Here is an 18719-nt window from a genome sequence, read left to right as displayed (position 1 = left end):
TTCGTATATATATATATACTATCCATATAAGCCGCTTCGCGCCCATCTTCTAAATTAATTGTAAACATGTTTTCTTTGTGTACATCGTAAAACAAAACAAAAATAATTCGCGGATTTTCACAAAAAATTTCGTGGATTTTCAAAATTTTCAAAAATTTAATCAAGATCGAATTTTGATGGAGACAAATATTTGAAATTTTGATCATTCATAAACCTTCCCTGTGGTCACGTGATGTCCCACAAAAAATTTGGGCGGATTGGTTCAGCCGTTTTGACGTTTATTGGATACAAACAAACAAATAGACACCCAGACAGACAAGCCAAATTTATATATAGATGTTGCGTATAGCCAGCCAAACGGCTGGACCAATTGGGCTGACATTTTTTGTGGACACTTATTGATGGTCGGGGGTGTTTTAGACTGAAAAATAAAAACAATTTCAGCATATTTTTAAAAAAAATATTTTTTTTCAAACTATTTTTTTCCATTTTATCTTATAAAAAGAGATGATAGCGTTAAATCACTTTAAATTATCTGTAAAAATACCTTATATTGACTATGGACGATGAAGGAATGAAGGTTTTAAAAGTACATCGGACATGCCACTCTATAAATGGAGGGTCACTTGTAATTACGCATGTATTCCATTTAAGTATAATTACATTGAATAATAAAAAATAATTTAAAATCTCATGTTTGTTCTTAACTAAACAAGTTTCATTTAAAAATCTTTAATCAATACTTCATTTTCTGTCAGTATATATTTGATATCATTATTTATGATACAATATGTCGATCCCATGAAAATATAGTTATTTTTAAAGAAACATTTCCATCTCTATTGTTCACCCCTTGAAGCTTACACCACCGTATTAAGAGGGAGTGTCTGATGAGTCCACTTGAGAAAATTACATACAGGAGTGCACGAGGGGGCCGCCCCCCCCCCCCACGCGTGCCCCATCCCTTAGGGCACCCATATAAAAATACGTAAAAATCTCACTTTTGACTTTACTAAAAAAGTCACATTAAAAAGGCTTTAATCAATTGCCTTCAGTGTAAATATATCTTTGATATAATACAATATGTATCGTTTCTATAAAATATAGATATTTTTTAAGAAACGTTTCCAATCTCTATTTTCCACCCATTGAAGCTTACACCACAGCATAAAGAGGAAGTGTCTGAAGAGTCCACATAAGAAAATGACATAAATAATTTATTAACACTTGTTATATGGAAGTGTGTAAATGATCGAATAGTTTACATTGTTAGAAAGGTATCAATATTTTTTCAAAAAAGGTTTTTTTAAGGGGGCACAACATTTTTTTGCGTGCTGATGCGTGCGAAAATTGCCCACCCCCCCAACTCTTATTTTGTATAAACACTGTTTAAAAAAATCATTATATTTGTGTCATACTTTTTAAAGTTTAATCCAAAAGAGATTTTTTTATTATCTAATGAATTTAAAATTCAAAATACAAATGTGCAATTTAATGATTTTATATATAATAAAAAGTTAGTCCGCACTTACCATTTTGTTTAAGTTTAAGATGTATGAATACTGCCTAAAGCTGAGTCAGGTTCGCCCAGACAGTTCAAAAGTCGGATTGGGACTAAACTAACTAAACTAAATCATGCGGCATGCCACTCACTGCCAGGCCACTGGCACCCGGGCCACGGCAGGCCGTCAGCCAATCACAAGCCATGATTCGTGGACATTCAACCAATCAAAGGTCTCCATGCAGGGCTTTATCATTCTCAACCGAGGTCGTTTATTTTCACTATTTTCAAAAAGGGAACCGTCAAACAATGTCAAATTTTGATTTCTTTTTGTACTTTCTTGGTCAAACTTTTCAAATGTAGCAATCTAAAAATAAAGTCAGAACCATGGTGTTGGCCTCCCAAGATTTCAGATCGATTTTTGGCCTCGAGACTTCTCCACGTTCTCCACGCCCTAAACAGCTGATATAAAACCTCCAAAATTATGGTCGGATGAAAGGTGGGGCAACAGAGAAACGAAAAAGAAAGCATTAAGGAAAATTCATTTTCAGAGAAAAATTTTAACAAAATGAATTGACAGAAATTTCCCTCAATTTATTTTTAAAAATGTATTTATTCTTAAAGATTTGAACAAAATCCTTAAATTCAACCCCCCCCCCNACCACCGTATTAAGAGGGAGTGTCTGATGAGTCCACTTGAGAAAATTACATACAGGAGTGCACGAGGGGGCCGCCCCCCCCCCCACGCGTGCCCCATCCCTTAGGGCACCCATATAAAAATACGTAAAAATCTCACTTTTGACTTTACTAAAAAAGTCACATTAAAAAGGCTTTAATCAATTGCCTTCAGTGTAAATATATCTTTGATATAATACAATATGTATCGTTTCTATAAAATATAGATATTTTTTAAGAAACGTTTCCAATCTCTATTTTCCACCCATTGAAGCTTACACCACAGCATAAAGAGGAAGTGTCTGAAGAGTCCACATAAGAAAATGACATAAATAATTTATTAACACTTGTTATATGGAAGTGTGTAAATGATCGAATAGTTTACATTGTTAGAAAGGTATCAATATTTTTTCAAAAAAGGTTTTTTTAAGGGGGCACAACATTTTTTTGCGTGCTGATGCGTGCGAAAATTGCCCACCCCCCTATGCAAATAAATAAAGCACTTATATAATAAATGGGAATGTGCAATATGATCGAATTATAGTTTACATAGTTAAAAAAAGATATGAATAGTTTTTCAAAGAAGGGATTTTAAATGGGGGGCACAAAAAAAATGTCCGACCAATTGTGTTGAACATCGGACAGATTAATATTTAGTGTTAGTGAAAAATTAGAATTCAAATTCAAAGGATCAGGAATTGAGTTTTTGTCACAAACACTGATTTTACTATTCCTATATCTTTGCATTTCAATGTCAGAGACCTTAGATATTTCAAACTAAGAATTATTTTAGATCAAATAATAATAGTTTGAAATATCAAAGGTGAACACCATCAGGTTGCAAAGATATAGCGAATTTAAAATCAGAATTTGTGGCTAAAACTCAGTTTCTTTACAGTCTCCCCCTAATCTAAAATTAAATTGAACCTCTGTAACCGTAAACAACCTGTCTAAGTCGACTTCTAGTGGTGAGTTTAGGAACTAAGTTCTTGTGTGCATCTGGTCGGAACAGCCACTGCAGTATAATCAGGGGTACACCTACACTCCTTTCCAAGTATGTAAGATAAATCCCTGCACTCTCCCTAGGCGTTCCCAGCTTTTTTATCTGGAAATATTGCTAAATTATTTTGGAATTTTGCGGTTTTAAAACTGGTTAAATCCGGTGTTCTGAATATAACTTGACACATTGCACACCGAATTAATATATCTCTCTCTTTCTATTTTACTTCACAGAACCATTCCTGGTTAAAGATGACCTCACCTCCACACTTAATCATATCTTTAATACTAGATGGAGGGGGGGGGGGGGCTAAACAATCTTTTAAAAAAGATAAAATAATATATATAACCAAAACATATATTAATGCATAATAAAAGGATAACAAAATAAAAAAAGGATAACGAAATGATAACAACAAAAATCAATAAATTAATACATAACGAAAAGATAAGAAAAACCTGTATTTATGCATAATATTAACTATAACAAAAACCTATATTAATGGTAAATTAAAAAACAGATGATAAAAATAATAAATATAATAACTTGTTTGATCTTCATCAATAGCTCTTCAATAAACGGATTAAAAAGAACAACGAACTTTTAAATCTTTTTTGCAATTTACTTCATTTTCATCGTAAAATAATAATATTAACAATATTAGAAATAATAATATAATAATGATAATAACAAAAATAACAATAATGGGAGTAGAATGAATTGCGTGTTTTTCGAATTTTTAAAAAGTTCTTAAAGAATTGAGAAATATTTGTTTGTGCAATGAAACAAGTTTGCTGTTCTCGCTTCATAGAGCAGTTACTATAATAGATAATTTTTCTAATCCCTATACTTTTAAAACCTGATGGTGTGAACCTTTCATATTTGAAGCTGTAGAAACTATATGATCTAACAAAATTCATGGTTTGACATATGAAATGTCTACGCCATCGGGTTGCCAAGATATAGAGTATAAAAAGATAGAGTTTGTGGAAAAAATCATTCTTTTACTTGAAATTCAAAGCCAAAGGACAAACAGGGCTGTTTAAATATTAAACGGTAAAGTTGCGGGGGTTGGGGACTGGAGGCCTGGGAGGTGGGAGAGCCCAGAGTTACTTAGGGGGCCGGGGCGGAGGAGGGGGGTTACTCTGTACATTGAGGTTTAACATATGGTGGGTTCTGGGTATAGGGAGAGGGGGGGAAGGCAATCCGCTCCCGTATAACCTCCATCCCAAATTTACTCGACTTATATATCTTCCAGCAAAATGTTTCGCGATTTTCTCCTAAAATAAAATATTTTGTACATGCATGACGGCTTCGATGTTATTCTTGTCTAAAAATGTTTTTGACGGAAGAGAGAAATAAAATTTTTACTAGAAATAACACAGATTTGCGTAGAATTCTGTTTAAAAATATCTAAATCTATTTAGCTATTTATCTATCTGATTTTAGATAGTTTAAAACTGAATTGCAAAACTGGGTTATTTTTTTGTAAAGATTGTATTTCTCCTTTCCTTCAAAAACATTTTTAGAGAAGATAAAAATCAGCCAAAAAAAATATGATTATAAAATGCTTTAATATAATAGACAACATGACGTCTTTAAAATCTTAGATTAACGCTGCATTCCTCTTTCATAAAAATTCATAAGTAAAATCATTTTGCCGGAAATGGGTGCGGCTAAGGAAGCGCTATAGGTGAGCGCGTTGCCGCAAGTCTATGTTTGGAGTAAATTGGGGGATGGAGGCTATACGGGTGCGGATTGCCTTCCCCTCCTCGGGGGGGGGGGAGAGGTGAACATTCAAAAAATTTTTCAAAAAAGGTTTTTTTAAGGGGGCACAACANGGGGGGGGGGGAGAGGTGAACATTCAAAATATTTTACACTCTACACTCTACAGTCTACACAATACAGTCTAGTCTACAGTCTGTAGTTCAATAGAATGTAAACACAAGGCAGAGTCAACAACATAGATCTTAGTAATTCTATACTCTGGCATAGTGAAACAACTTATAAGCAAGTTTTTAAATATAAATATATATAACGTAAGATAAAACTATAAAAATGTTAAAAAAAACAAATATTTAATTAAAATCAAATTTTATTATTTTGAATTCAAATTTTTCCTACACATTACAAACATTTTTTTTCATAATAAAAAATGAAAAAAAAAATTAAAATGTTTTGTTAAGATATCTAAAAATGGAAGTACCACAGTTAGCAATTTCCAATGAAGAACTCAGGGTAAGCAAAAAAATTCATATGTTTTATCTAGACTTTTCTTGTTGTCATGCAAGCATCATGATCGGGCCAACTTTGAAGTTTCACTAGGTCCTAGCCCTTGGTTACTTGGCCTACCCACGTACTTAAACATTTCTGTTACTAAGAAACTGAAAAGTATTGTATTCACTGCAATCGTGACAGACCTTCATATTCATACAACATTACTGGGGGTACGACATTGTGACCTCGTCAATCCTTAAGTTTTGTTTTAAGTATGAAAAAAGCACGTTTGCCTGTGTTTTTTACATGGACATTAAAAACACTTGTTTTGTTTTCAATAACTTTTCAATAAGATTTATGTCAGATTTTAATCTTACATATTAACCTTCATGTTTGACATGAAGTAGATTAGTTCAAAATTAGTATTTTGATTATTATCTTCTATACTATACTGACTATCAGATATAAACATGTAATAAATATATAGGAATAACCCTAATTCATATGTCCTATGTTAGTAAATTTCTGAATAGACCTATCAGTCCATATTATTAACCTGTACTATTAAATCCAAAATAAAGATCAGTGGAATTTGAATACTGTTTCATTACGGTCAGGCGTTTAAATACTCGGTAGAGTGTATAGAGTTAGAGAGCGAGTTATATTTGGATTGATACATACTTAAGAATATAGAGTTGTATCTGGATTGATATAGACTAAAATATTATTGTAAAGTATAGAGTTCGCGAGCAAGTTGTATCTGGATTGATACGTGCTTAAGAATTCAGAGAGAGTTGTATCTGGATTGATAAAATTGAAGCTACAAACAAGCACATTTTACATTTGACTATAGGATCAATGCAAAATTAGAAAGATGGAGAAGGTAAAATTCATGCCACATCGTAGCTCTTCTATTTTTTATTTTTACTTAATACTGCAGGCCGGAGATAGAAAATGTTTCTAGTTACAGATTAGAAATTCAAAACATTTCTTTTCTTCTCAATAGCTCTTCAATTCAATTGAAAACTGGTAGATTGGTGTAAATTATTTCATTTGTAAATCATTTTCGATTAATTTTTACTTTTTTGTAAATTATTATTCTAATTATTATTATCTTTGTAAATTATTATTTTAATAATCACTTTTAATTATTATTTAAAATTATTACAAATTATGCTATCATCTTTGTAAAAGATAACTTTAATTATATTATCTTCGTAAATTACAGTTTTTATTGTTATCATTTTTGTAAATTATTATTCTAATTATTATTAATTTTGTTGAGGCTAAGATTTGTGAGCACTTGAGCCCTCTTATTTTGGATGAGACTAAGGTTAAGAAACTCAGGTATTTTTGAGTTAAATCTTTTTTAAAAATTCAATATCATGCTTTAATGTATAATATAATACAATGGAAAGATATTAATTCACCTTAACAATATCACTCTTTACAAAACTGAACATATCGGCTAGGAATTTTATGTCCAAAAGATTTTTTAAAATTTTTGTTAAATTTTGAAAAGGCACGAACAAATATTATTAAATCCACAAACTTTTTTGTTCTTGTTTTATATTGTACAAAGAGAAGATGCTCAAAGATTCAATTAGAAGTTGAAAAAGAATATGGGCGCGAAGCACTCTTAAAGCCTAGTAAACGTAAATACTGCTAAAACGATTGAGCCTAATTTTGTGTGTTGGACTTTACATTAATATGATCTCATAAGAAAATCCACGAGATTCCTTCTCAGATTTTTTGTTTATACTGTTTATTTATCCCTATAGTTAACCATTAGTGATTAGCGTCGTTTTCGACAGATAAATTGAACCCCTAACTAATTATCTGAAATTAGAAAAAAAAATACTTGTCTCTTCAAAAAATCTTTAAATGGAGCCAAAATGAGCCAGTGCCCAGTCCTACGAGAAATTGTATTAAAGACTGACTGAAATAATATTGAACTGTAAGGGTTTATACCTTATATACAGGGTTATCCACAAAGGATGAGACTTCAGAGACGACTGTACGGAATATGTCTGCAACTATGACCTCTCTTTGCCAAATCATAAAATAAGCCATTGAAAGAAAATTTACAGGTCACGAGACAAAAATAAATCACAATTGTCACATGTTATGAGTCTCAAGTCGTCCTTAAAGGGACTGTAAAGGAAAAATGAAAGGGGGTATAGGCTGAAAGCTAATCCCTTTAGTTCTTGATCGCGACCATTGAAAGTTTTATCTGATGTTCCTGTCTCGAGAAATTGATAACCCTGATATAGTACAAATATAACAATAAAAATAACAACAACTGCAAACTGCAAGATACAAATGTGTAGCTCTCCAGAGTCCTAAGTAATATTCAGCTGACAATCCCAATAACTTGTATTTTAGGGATGTGTTTGAGGATGAGGTTGAAAAAGGGATTGAATCTGGATTGGAGGGATCCTCAATCCAGGGATATTTTTACTTTGCTTTTACTTAAAGGGATTTTCTTTTTTACCTTGTGAAGCACCTTTCTAACTCTGATTTTCCAAATTATCGTAAATATTGAATGTTATAAAATATAAAATGCAGATGGAGAATACATACATTCCTGAGCTTCTAGGTAAGAGTTGTAACCTATTCGTGTTAAACACTTTATGCCTAAAGACTAATCTATCTTCTGGCTTATCATATAATTATGTCACGTTTTTTTTGACAATATCAAAGTTTTTAACGTAACTCGACTTATTTTGTTTGTTTGTCTGTGTCTAATAAAAGACAAAAACTCAAATATTTTGCCTGAAATTTTATATCGCCTTAAACGATTTTTGAAATCCCTCAATTTGTCTTAAAAATCCACAAACATGCTTTTTTTGGAGTACGACTTTAAAATCTAGAGGTAAAGGTAAAATTGTTACTATAAAAAGGGTGCTTAGCGCCCTAAACCCCTGTTAAAAATATATTTATTTTGTATGATTTATTTTCCTGTTTTTATCAGATGGTTCGGAGGAGGGAGATTTTCTAGCATTAGACCTGGGTGGAACAAACTTCAGGTTGGTCGTCTTCAAATATCACTTAAAGGGAGTGTCTGGCTAGACATGGTAGTTGAGCTGAGAGTGCAATCTTGTAAACATCTCATTTGAGACCTTTAAGACGTTTGTACAGTGTATAACTTCTAAGAAAGAACGCTAAATCGATCTTTAAAACCCTGCTGGGCAGCCGATTTTGCGCACTTACAATTAGCATAGCAAGTATACACTGTACAAACGTTCTATAAGTCATAAATGATTTCTAAACAATTTCTCTACAATACTGCAATCTCAACTCAACTAACATAACTAGCCAAACACTCCTTTTTAGGAAGGGGGGGGGGNAGAGCAGCATCTTTTTATGTCCTTAGCAGTAACTAGTTTTTTTTGAGGGGGGGGGGCGTTGGAGGAACGGGGGTAAAATAGAGTGCAAAGCTTTCTTGCAGTAAAATAACATAAAATGTAAATGTATATGGTCATGCCTATAAAATTGAACATTAATTTTTAAAAAATGGCTTTTATAATAAAATTCTTTTACAGTTATATCTTACGAAATAAATAAAGAAGATATTTGATCTTAGGGTTTTTTTTTGAGAATAAAACATCATCTGTATCTATATATGTAAAGTTTAAATGTCTGTTTGTTTGTCCGGTCATAACTCATGAACTCCATAATAGATTTGCCTCAAATTTTGATTGGGAAGCTTGGAAGAACCATAGGAATGTCCTAGCCTGATTTAAGTATATTGAGTATTTAGGCTTTTATTAGGAAAGCTGGATTTTCAAGCTTATTTAATATATTAATATCAAACTTAAACCTCCATTGTGACAGATATCTATTAATTGTTTTCAAGCTAATTTAATATATTTATATCAAACTTAAACCTCCATTGTGCCAGATATCTATTAATTGTTTTTAAGCTAATTTAATATATATTTATATCAAACTTAAACCTCCATTCTGCCAGATATCTATTAATTGTTTTTAAGCTAATTTAATATATATTTATATCAAACTTAAACCTACATTGTGTCAGATATCTATTAATTGTTTTCAAGCTAATTTAATATATTTATATCAAACTCAAACCTCCATTGTGTCAGATATCTATTAACTGTTTTTAAGCTAATTTAATATATTAATATCGTACTTAAACCTATTACATTGTGTCAGATATCTATTAATTGTTTTTAAGCTAATTTAATATATTAATATCAAACTTAAACCTCCATTGTGTCAGATATCTATTAATTGTTTTTAAGCTAATTTAATATATTAATATCAAACTTAAGCCTCCACTGTGTCCGATATCTATCAATTGTTTTTAAGCTAATTTAATACATTAATATCAAACTTAAACCTCCATTGTGCCAGATATCTATTAATTAATTGTTTTCAAGCTAATTTAATATATTAATATCAAACTTAAACCTCCATTGTGCCATTTTTCTATTAATTGTTTTCAAGCTTATTTAATATATTAATATCAAACTTAAACCTCCATTGTGTCATGGATATCTATTAATTGTTTTCAACTTTAGGGTTATCTTACTGAACCTAAAGAAGGGAAGAATAGAAAAGGAGATTATTGAATACTACAGGTAAAAAACTTATTATAAAATTAAACTTTTTTAATGTATACATACACACTTCATTAGTTTTGGTTTAATTTTGTTATTTTTATCATTCTCCTTGTAATTACTATTAACTTTATTATTATTATTAATATTGATATACATTAATGAAAACTATCTGAAATGCCCGGCTTTGCCCGTGGAAAAAAATTTAAAATAAAAAAATTGAATTTACTAGTTAGAAGTTCATATTTTTATGCCTATGTTACCTCCTGAGTCCTGGGATACTCTAAGGTTCTCCAATAAAATATGTTAGCCCATTCGGTCAAGCTTTTTGCCCAGCTAAAGCTAGCATATATACATACAAATAAATTCACATTTGTGAGTGAAGAGCTTTATTATATACAGAAGAAGATTGTTTACTATTATCATCATTATCATTTTTAATATCGCTATTAATTTCATTATCAAAATCATCATTAACATTATTTTTACTGCAATTTAGATTTATATTCTTAATTCAATTATCATTAGATATTATTTTTATTATCTATATAATAAAACAAGACATTCGTATATATATGTTGTGTATAGCCAGTCAAACGGCCAGACTGATATGGCTGAAATTTTTTTGTGGACACTCATGGGTGACCGGGGGGTGTTAAAGGCTAAACAAAATTTTAAATTTTTTTTTCAAAATTTTTTAGTTTTATTTTTATTTTTAAAATTTTTTTTAAATTTTTTCAAATATTTATTTTTCCACGGGAAACGCCGGGCCCTTCAGCTAGTTAATATTATTATAATTTTAGCGTTGATGAGGCACTACGGGTTGGACCTGGTTCTGACCTCTTTGATTTTCTGGCAACTTGCATCCAAGAATTTTGTTCAAAGCACAGGAAAAAATCAATATTTCAAGCACAATCATTATTTTGAACTTTTTATAAATTTTGACTTTTGATATAAAAAATTTAAAAACTATGTGTCACTGAAAGTAAATTATTGTTTTCTTATCCAATATCAAATTATGAACATGGTGTTTTTCTCCAGCATTAGCGGCGAATCTACAATAAGCCTAGGATTCACATTCTCCTTCCCTATGATCCAGCATGCGCTCAATGTCGGTGTACTCGGTAATTAATTTTACAAAAAATATCCTTTCAAAATGAACTAATGTCAATTTGAATTCAAGCCGGACCGACACCTCTTGTACCGGACTTAGTGACGCGTAGAAATCACCGGCCCGACCATATACTATGGTGATTCTGTTTTGATTGAGATGGCGCGCGGCCAGACGTTTTACAGTACCCGGCCCATCATAAGCCTATTTGACCTTCACAACAAGCTTAGATTTTGTGCTTTGTAAAACTTTAACGCTAATCTACAAGTTACAACTCTTGATTTGATCTGAGACTTAAAAGTAAAAGTCCGGCATATAAAGAATCGAGCGTTTGTAAAACCCATGTGAGTGGTGCGCGGCTTTCTTAGATAGTTGCGCAAGCGACAAGAGAAATAATAAAATTCAAAACAAATTAATTAAATAATATTATAAAATATGAACTATATACAAATGTGGCGAAAGATAATCGATGACTAAAAGGTTGTAATATCTGAATGATTTGTGAGAAATTGAATTGATTTTTTAACGGTCTAGGCCGTATGTTGCAATTTTCTGAATTTGTATGGACGCTAAGTTATTCGGTATTTAACAATTTTCTCCTTATAGACACAACAGATAGAAGCAAGATTAGTAGCGATCAAAAGCGCTTTTTTATCGCATTAAGCCTATACCCCATTTCATTTTTCGCGAACACTCCCTTTAAAGGGGATGGTGGAGATGTCATGTTTGATGTAGGGGGGGGGGGGCCTGCCTTCATTTTTGCTTCATGTCTTTCAATTTTTCGGCTGCACACCTAATTAGTGATCGAAATTCCTAGCGTAAAATCAAATTCAATTATAATGGCCTCTAATGACCTCTTATGACCTCCACAAATTGAAAATATTTAAACTATGGCGTTATGCATAACAAATAAAAGCTAGGAACCCAGGGAATACAGTAGCAGCAACAAATCTAGTGTTTGGCCTTCTAATGACCTTTTACGACCTCTAATGGCCTAAATTACCTCCAAAAATGAGAATGTTTTAACTACATGGCTTTATGCCTATCAAGTGAAAGCTAGGAACCCCGGGAATACAGTAGTAGTAACAAATCCAGTGTTTGACCATCTAATGACCTCTAACTACCTCGAATGACCTAAAACGACCTCCACAATAAAAATGTTTTAACTATGGCTATATGCATATCAAACGAAAGCTAGGAACCCAGGGAATACAGTAGCATCAACGAATCCAGTGTAAAACATTTCATTTTAATGGTAATATTAGGTCATTATAGGCCATTAGAGGTCATTAGAAGGTTAAACACTGGATTCGTTGCTGCTACTGTATTCCTGGGGTTTCTAGCTTTCGTTTGATATGTATAAAGCCATAATTAAAATTCATTTTCATTTTTGGAGGTCATTTAGGTCATTTAGGTCATTAGAGGTCAAACACTGGATTCTTATTAAAAGGAATTTTTCCTGAAAAACTTCTTGAAATTACGTTACGACTTCTTTAACCTGTATTGCCTATTTTGTACGCGACGGTATTATTTTTCTCAGGAAAACTGATATTATTGCATAATTTCGAATACATTTTTTAAATAATTTACTGGCCGAAATTGGTAATTTAATTGAGATTTCTTTTAGTTAATTGGACGAAGAGCTTCACATGCCCCGGAGTAATCGGTAATTAAACCTTGTTCTACATTTTAAAAACTCAATTCAATTTTTTTTATTCATTGTTAACCATTAAAGGAGAAGACGCAGTGCTTTTGTTGAACAACTCTCTGCAAAAGGTATAAAATAAATGCGGTATACTACCAATTAATAATATTTGTCTTTTTTCTTTATTGATTTTGTAATAAAAAGAATTAAGACGACATCAATAATTCCTCTTTTTTCTTATAACTAATGTATTGTAATACAGAGAGAACCCGAAAGCTGTGGAATAGGAAGTCATTAAAGCAATACGTACTTGTATTTGATGTGGTTTCAAAACAGATCGTATTGCTAGTGACTTATTAAATCACCTATATGAAATGAATCTGTTTACACTGCACAATTCTGCTATTTCTAATGTTCAGTGGACTTTTTAAAGTTACAACCTGAGTCTAGAATCTCTTCTCCTGTTCTAGAGTTTTCTTGTTCTCACTGTACTGAAATGCAATCTGTTTTCATATTTTAAAAATTAAAATTTAAACTTGCGTTTCAAGATTGGATTGTTGAACGTGAGGGTGGTTGCAATCCTGAATGATACGACAGGAACACTTGTAGCAGGAAAATAATGTTGAAATAGCAAACATTTCTATTCAATTTTGCTTATTTTTTTTAATCGATAATATTGTTCTTTTTGTTTAATTTTTAAGAATCTGTTGGACAGAGATCAAAGAATTTGGCTTAATCTGCTGTTTTTTCGATGTGGTCAATATTTTGATCGAACTTTTATTGGGCCACGTAACTTTTAGGTGGGCCTGCAGTATTCTTCATGACTGCAGGTTTAATGGAATTAAGATTTGATTAAATCTCAAAATAAGTTTTTAAAAAAGTAAATTAACACTATAACCACAAACTCTAATAATCCCAATAGCTTTGCAACCTAATTGTGTAAATTTTAAACTACGATATCAGGTTGCAAAGAAACAGGATTATAAAATAAGGGTTTGTTCTGTTAAACCCGGAATGTAAAAAAAAGAAATCGTTCGTAAAAAAAGATATTGTTCTTTTATCAAAATTAACTCTCTTCAATATTTAAAAGTTCGTGATCACATTTTAGATCAGTCACATGGATGATAGGTCCATTTCCATACTTTTAGTTTTCATAAAACATTGTTGGTCCTGAAGGTTCTCATGATTATTCTGATTGCTCTATTGGATTGATCCTTGGAACCGGAACTAATGGAGCATACATGGAAAAGGTTGAGAGGATAAAACGGTGAGCAACTGATTTACATTCACTAATATTGAACGCTTGATTCCGATATCTAATGTAATGAGGGCACTTTTGTATTTGAGTATAATTGCTCGTTTTATTAAGAAACTTTATATCTCTTCAGGGTTTAACCATCATGAAATATCGCAAAGGAATTTAATTAACCCTATTCCTGTTATCCTGGTTTTCAAGTACCCCAGCAGGGATAGGGTTAATTGGAAAGATGTAGATCAATGCTTAATCCCGAAAAAGGAAAAGATACGATCTTAATAAAAATAATTTTCTGTTTTTTATTGGAATTTTCTTAAACCTCTACCCCTCTTCAACAACACTGTTCCGGAATTAGAAAATCAGAGCTTGTGGCAAAAAAAATCCTCTTAATTTTCCCTTTTTAAAATCTTATATTTTCAGTTGGGAAAGTGGATCAAAGGAGGGATTGAAGGATGTGATTGTGGATCCGGAATGGGGAGCTTTTGGAGATAATGGATCCATTGATTTTATCAAAACAGGTCAGTTTTTTATATAATTCTATTTTTAACTTAATTTGAAAACAATCATTTTTTATTTGGGTTTACTAACAATGTTATTTAATTGATTGAAGGAGGCATGGTTCTTAAAAACAGGAGAGGACGATAAAAAATGTAATAATTTCTTCATTTGATCGCTTTTACAGCTTATTGTCCGAAAAAAACGTGTTGAGGAAGAGGAAATGTGCAAGGTGATCCTATAAACAGGGGATTTCCTATAATTGTTAAATGACAAAGACTGTATCAAAATAAAGACTGAACGTCTTATGAGCTTCTAAAAGTGTGGTCTCCCTTTTTTAAATCTCCCTCAGTTCTGAAAGTGAAAAGTTGCACATTTTGAAATTCCAAGACAAATAGTTTTATTAAAAACTGTTTTAACTGGACACTGACAGGAATACTGAACAAATTGTGTGCAAAACTTTGCATACTAATGCCACGCGGAACAAAGACGATATAGAAGTCCCATGATTTTAGGAACTCCCTGCATTGTTGTTCACCGATTGTTTAAAGGAAACAACTGTTTATGCCTTTATACAGAGAAAACACATTTATTATTTCTTAAGGAATATTCACAATAAACTTAACATCTTTAACTCTATTATTATTCAAAAGCCTGCAATGATATGCACTGATTTCATAAAAGGGGGGATTTTTTGAAAACTTGTGCACCCATTAAATTTTGAAACCTGAATTTTAAAAAAATTGTTCACTCCAAAATTTGAAAAGTTGTTCACCCCAGAAAGAAATAAAATCGTCCCTGAATTTAGAAAAATTGTACACCCTGAAAATAGAAAAATTGCACATCTTTTAATTTAGAAAAATTGTACACCGCTGAGTTTTTGGCGAAATATACGCTTCTGAATTTTGAAGATTGTAACACCCTGAATTTTGAAAAATTGCACACCTCTGAAATTTGAAAATTGCTACAACCCTGAATTTAGAAAAAATGCACACCCCTGAATTTAAAATATTCTACAACCCTGAATTTGTTTTTATTTCTCTAGTTTGGGATAGAGACCTAGATAAGTATTCCCTACTGCCCGCCAGCTTTACTTATGAAAAATATTTTGCTGGGAAATATCTGGGAGAGCTAGCTAGGATCATTCTTCTCAGGTTAGATATTAAAGAGAATATCTGGGAGAGCTAGCTAGAATCATTCTTCTCAGGTTAGATATAAAGAGAATATCTGGGAGAGCTAGCTAGGATCATTCTTCTCAGGTTAGATATTAAAGGGAATATCTGGGAGAGCTCACTAGGATCATTCTTCTCAGGTTAGATAATAAAGAGAATATCTAGGAGAGCTAGCTAGGATCATTCTTCTCTGATTAGATATTAAAGAGAATATCTGGGAGAGCTAGCTAGGATCATTTTTCTCAGGTTAGATATTAAAGAGAATATCTGGGAGAGCTAGCTAGAATCATTCTTCTCAGGTTAGATATTAAAAGGAATGTCTGGGAGAGATAGCTAGGACCATTCTTCTCAGGTTATATATTAAAGGGAAGATCTGGGAGAGCTAGCTAGGATCATTCTTCTCAGGTTATATACTAAAGGGAATATCTGGGAGAGCTAACTAGGATCATTCTTCTTAGGTTAGATATTAAAGAAAATATTTCATATTTCAAGCAATAATATCTGCAGTGAATAATTCCTAGTGTGTACACTGGTGGGTTGCTGTCCTTCTGTCCAGAACAACTTAGCAATGTTGGTTCCATTTCAACCCAACAGGTGTCAGAAATAACACAGGTGCAATATATTGTAAATAAAAATTTTGACATATCTACATAATTATGAAATAATAATTAATCATAAAAACAATCTTAGCACTATTTATTAATAATTGTATTAATGATAATGATAATTCAACAATAATAATATTAAAAATAGTAATAAGAAGAATAATAATGAACTACAGGATATGTTGAACGGAAGCACCTCTATAACTGAAAGTATCCTTAGCAAACTCGGTGCTTCAAGTCAAGCAAAGGTAAACAAACAAAATCATGAAAATATGTTATAACATTTGTTGATTGACAATGAAATATAAATACTAGCAGCAGTCTACATTTACTAGGCTTGGGGAGGAATTTCTTGTAAATATAAATACTATGAAGACGACTTTCAATTTCAGTTTTTGACTTCTACCAAGCTTTAAGCAGCATTGATACATATAAACATGAAAACAAAGAGAAGCTATGAATTATACACTATACAGCATCTGTTTCTTACTTGTAAAAAAGCTTTGTAGAAATCAAAACTCTTTTAATAAAAAACGTCTTCGTTTTATTGATATAAATGCCGACAACTGTACTTTATGTTCAGAGATGGATTTCTTGTACTTTATAGTACAATAATTGGGATAGATGTACTATATGCTAAGGAAGCAACCCTTGTACTATAGTACACTATTCATGGTACATGGACGGTACATGAAATATATGTTTAGAATGGAGCCCATGTACTCCAGTATTCATGGTACAAGAACTTTATATTTAGAAAGGAGACCACGTACTCTAGTACAATAATTGGGTCCATTAACTATATGTTTAGGAAGGAGCCCTTGTACTCCAGTACATATGTGAACTACTAGCCGAGCGGGCCAGTATTCTAGTCGGAATACCTATGGCGTTCTTTCTTGAACGAATGGACAGGTAAAATACGAGAAAGGAGGAGGGAGGGGGTGGTTGTGGTCGCGCGCTCTTAGAAATTACACTTTTACTTTTTTAACACTAAAACTACGGTTAATTCGGCGTATATTAGCGACCTTTAAGCAGCTGGAGCAAGAATTGTATAGTTTACACAGATAATGATGAACAAACATGTATTTTGAAAACTTCTCTAACATTAATTGTTAACTCTTTTATTAAGGCCAACCTCTACGATAGCTGTTACTGGATCTTTATATAAACATCATCCAACGCTAAAGTAAGGAATACTTTTATTAACTACCAGCTGGCATACCCGTGGAATTAAAAAAATCTATGTTACCTCTTTAATCTTTAAAAGACGACATTTGATAGATTTCATTAAACTATTGTGTTTAGAGCTAAGCTAGAGACTAGAATTAAGAAAATGACGGAGAAGAAGTATAAATTTGGACTGTGTGATGACGGCTCAGGTAAATATGATTTTATTATTTTAAAGTGATAACCAGAAAACTCTGGAATAGGAAGACGACTTTTAGACTCAAGTTATGACTTTAAATAGACCCATTTCACTTAATTAGTGACTTAATAATTGTCTAGTAAAACTGTTTGATTTGTAACAGCAATAAATACGCTTCAGTATTGCTGTAAAGTCGTCTTCCTATTTGTGAATTTCTGATCATGACTGTAGTATTGGTCGGAATTAACAGACGTAATTAAGGAAAAGTTTTGTATTGCAGTGTACTGTCTCTGGGCGGTAATGTAAACACAAGAAGGATGTCGAAGCCTCTTCATGATTGAAAAGTCTTAATTTTGCATAAAAAAATCATTTATTAAGATACGGGGCATCGTTTTCAGACATCTAAGTTTTTTTGACAATTAAATTGCTTCACAAAAATGTGAGATTTATTAAAATTGCAAAATTTTATCATCGATAAGTGTGCTTTTATTACATTATGCGATTTTTTTCATATAAACAAAGTTATTGAACAAAACGATTCTTCATAACGAAAACGAAAAACGAAAAACGAAAAACGATTTTCCTAATTGTTTTGAAAAATCGTTTTGATTGATAATTTTAAACAGTGTAAAAATGTTGTATAATATAATAAAAGCAAATTTTTCAGCCATAAATTTTAAAATAGGTATTATATCTCAGATTCTTGTGGTGTTTCTTGAAAATCTAAAAATTTAAAATGTTGAAAACGGACTTTATAAAGATGCCCATCTGTAACTATGGAATTAAATCAACTAAATAAGTTCTGTTCAATCGTCTCTGAAGTTTCATTGGTTGTATAAAGCAAAATTATATAAAATTATTATTCTAGGGAAAGGTGCTGGACTGGTTGCTGCTATTGCTGAACGACTAGCTAGAAAATAGTGAATACATGATTAAAATTGAAAAAGATAAAACATTGTGCCACTTTTTTTATTTTAATAAACGAGTTTGGAAGCTATATAACAAAATTTGCGAAATATTTTTTAAAAAACTGAACTTTTCTCAAAAAACTCTTTTAAATATATTTTGATGAATGTTAAGATATCATTTAA

The 18719-nt window shown here is 31.7% G+C and overlaps 1 protein-coding gene across 1 annotated transcript; it reads left to right on the top strand.

Moving 5' to 3' along the window:
• The first annotated feature begins 3170 nt into the window (after positions 1–3170).
• On the top strand, positions 3171–18625 carry LOC111697805 (hexokinase-2). The gene is made up of 21 exons (XM_023467931.1): positions 3171–3230; positions 5363–5414; positions 6679–6740; positions 7779–7842; positions 7962–7992; positions 8368–8422; positions 9941–10000; positions 10783–10869; positions 11021–11103; positions 12718–12756; positions 12826–12866; positions 13284–13347; positions 13912–14002; positions 14411–14508; positions 15531–15639; positions 16179–16269; positions 16439–16510; positions 17074–17174; positions 17392–17448; positions 17568–17641; positions 18497–18625. The coding sequence occupies exons 2-21, from the start codon at positions 5373–5375 to the stop codon at positions 18547–18549; spliced, it is 1374 nt and encodes a 457-aa protein (XP_023323699.1). The 5' UTR covers positions 3171–3230; positions 5363–5372; the 3' UTR covers positions 18550–18625.
• The last annotated feature ends 94 nt before the right edge of the window (positions 18626–18719 follow it).

This window comes from Eurytemora carolleeae, unplaced genomic scaffold (assembly GCF_000591075.1).
Source record: "Eurytemora carolleeae unplaced genomic scaffold, Eaff_2.0 scaffold135, whole genome shotgun sequence".
In the NCBI taxonomy this organism is placed as follows: domain Eukaryota; kingdom Metazoa; phylum Arthropoda; class Copepoda; order Calanoida; family Temoridae; genus Eurytemora; species Eurytemora carolleeae.
Note: the sequence above shows the minus strand (reverse complement) of the source record. Positions and strands in the feature narration are given on the sequence as shown.

Coding starts and splice junctions, on each gene's coding strand:
- LOC111697805 (XM_023467931.1), top strand. CDS start 5,373: ATGGAAGTACCACAGTTAGCAATTTCCAATGAAGAACTCAGG. Junction 13,348..13,911: donor GACAGGAACACTTGTAGCAG/GAAAATAATGTT, acceptor TTGGTCCTGAAG/GTTCTCATGATTATTCTGAT. Junction 16,270..16,438: donor AGGTGTCAGAAATAACACAG/GTGCAATATATT, acceptor AATGAACTACAG/GATATGTTGAACGGAAGCAC.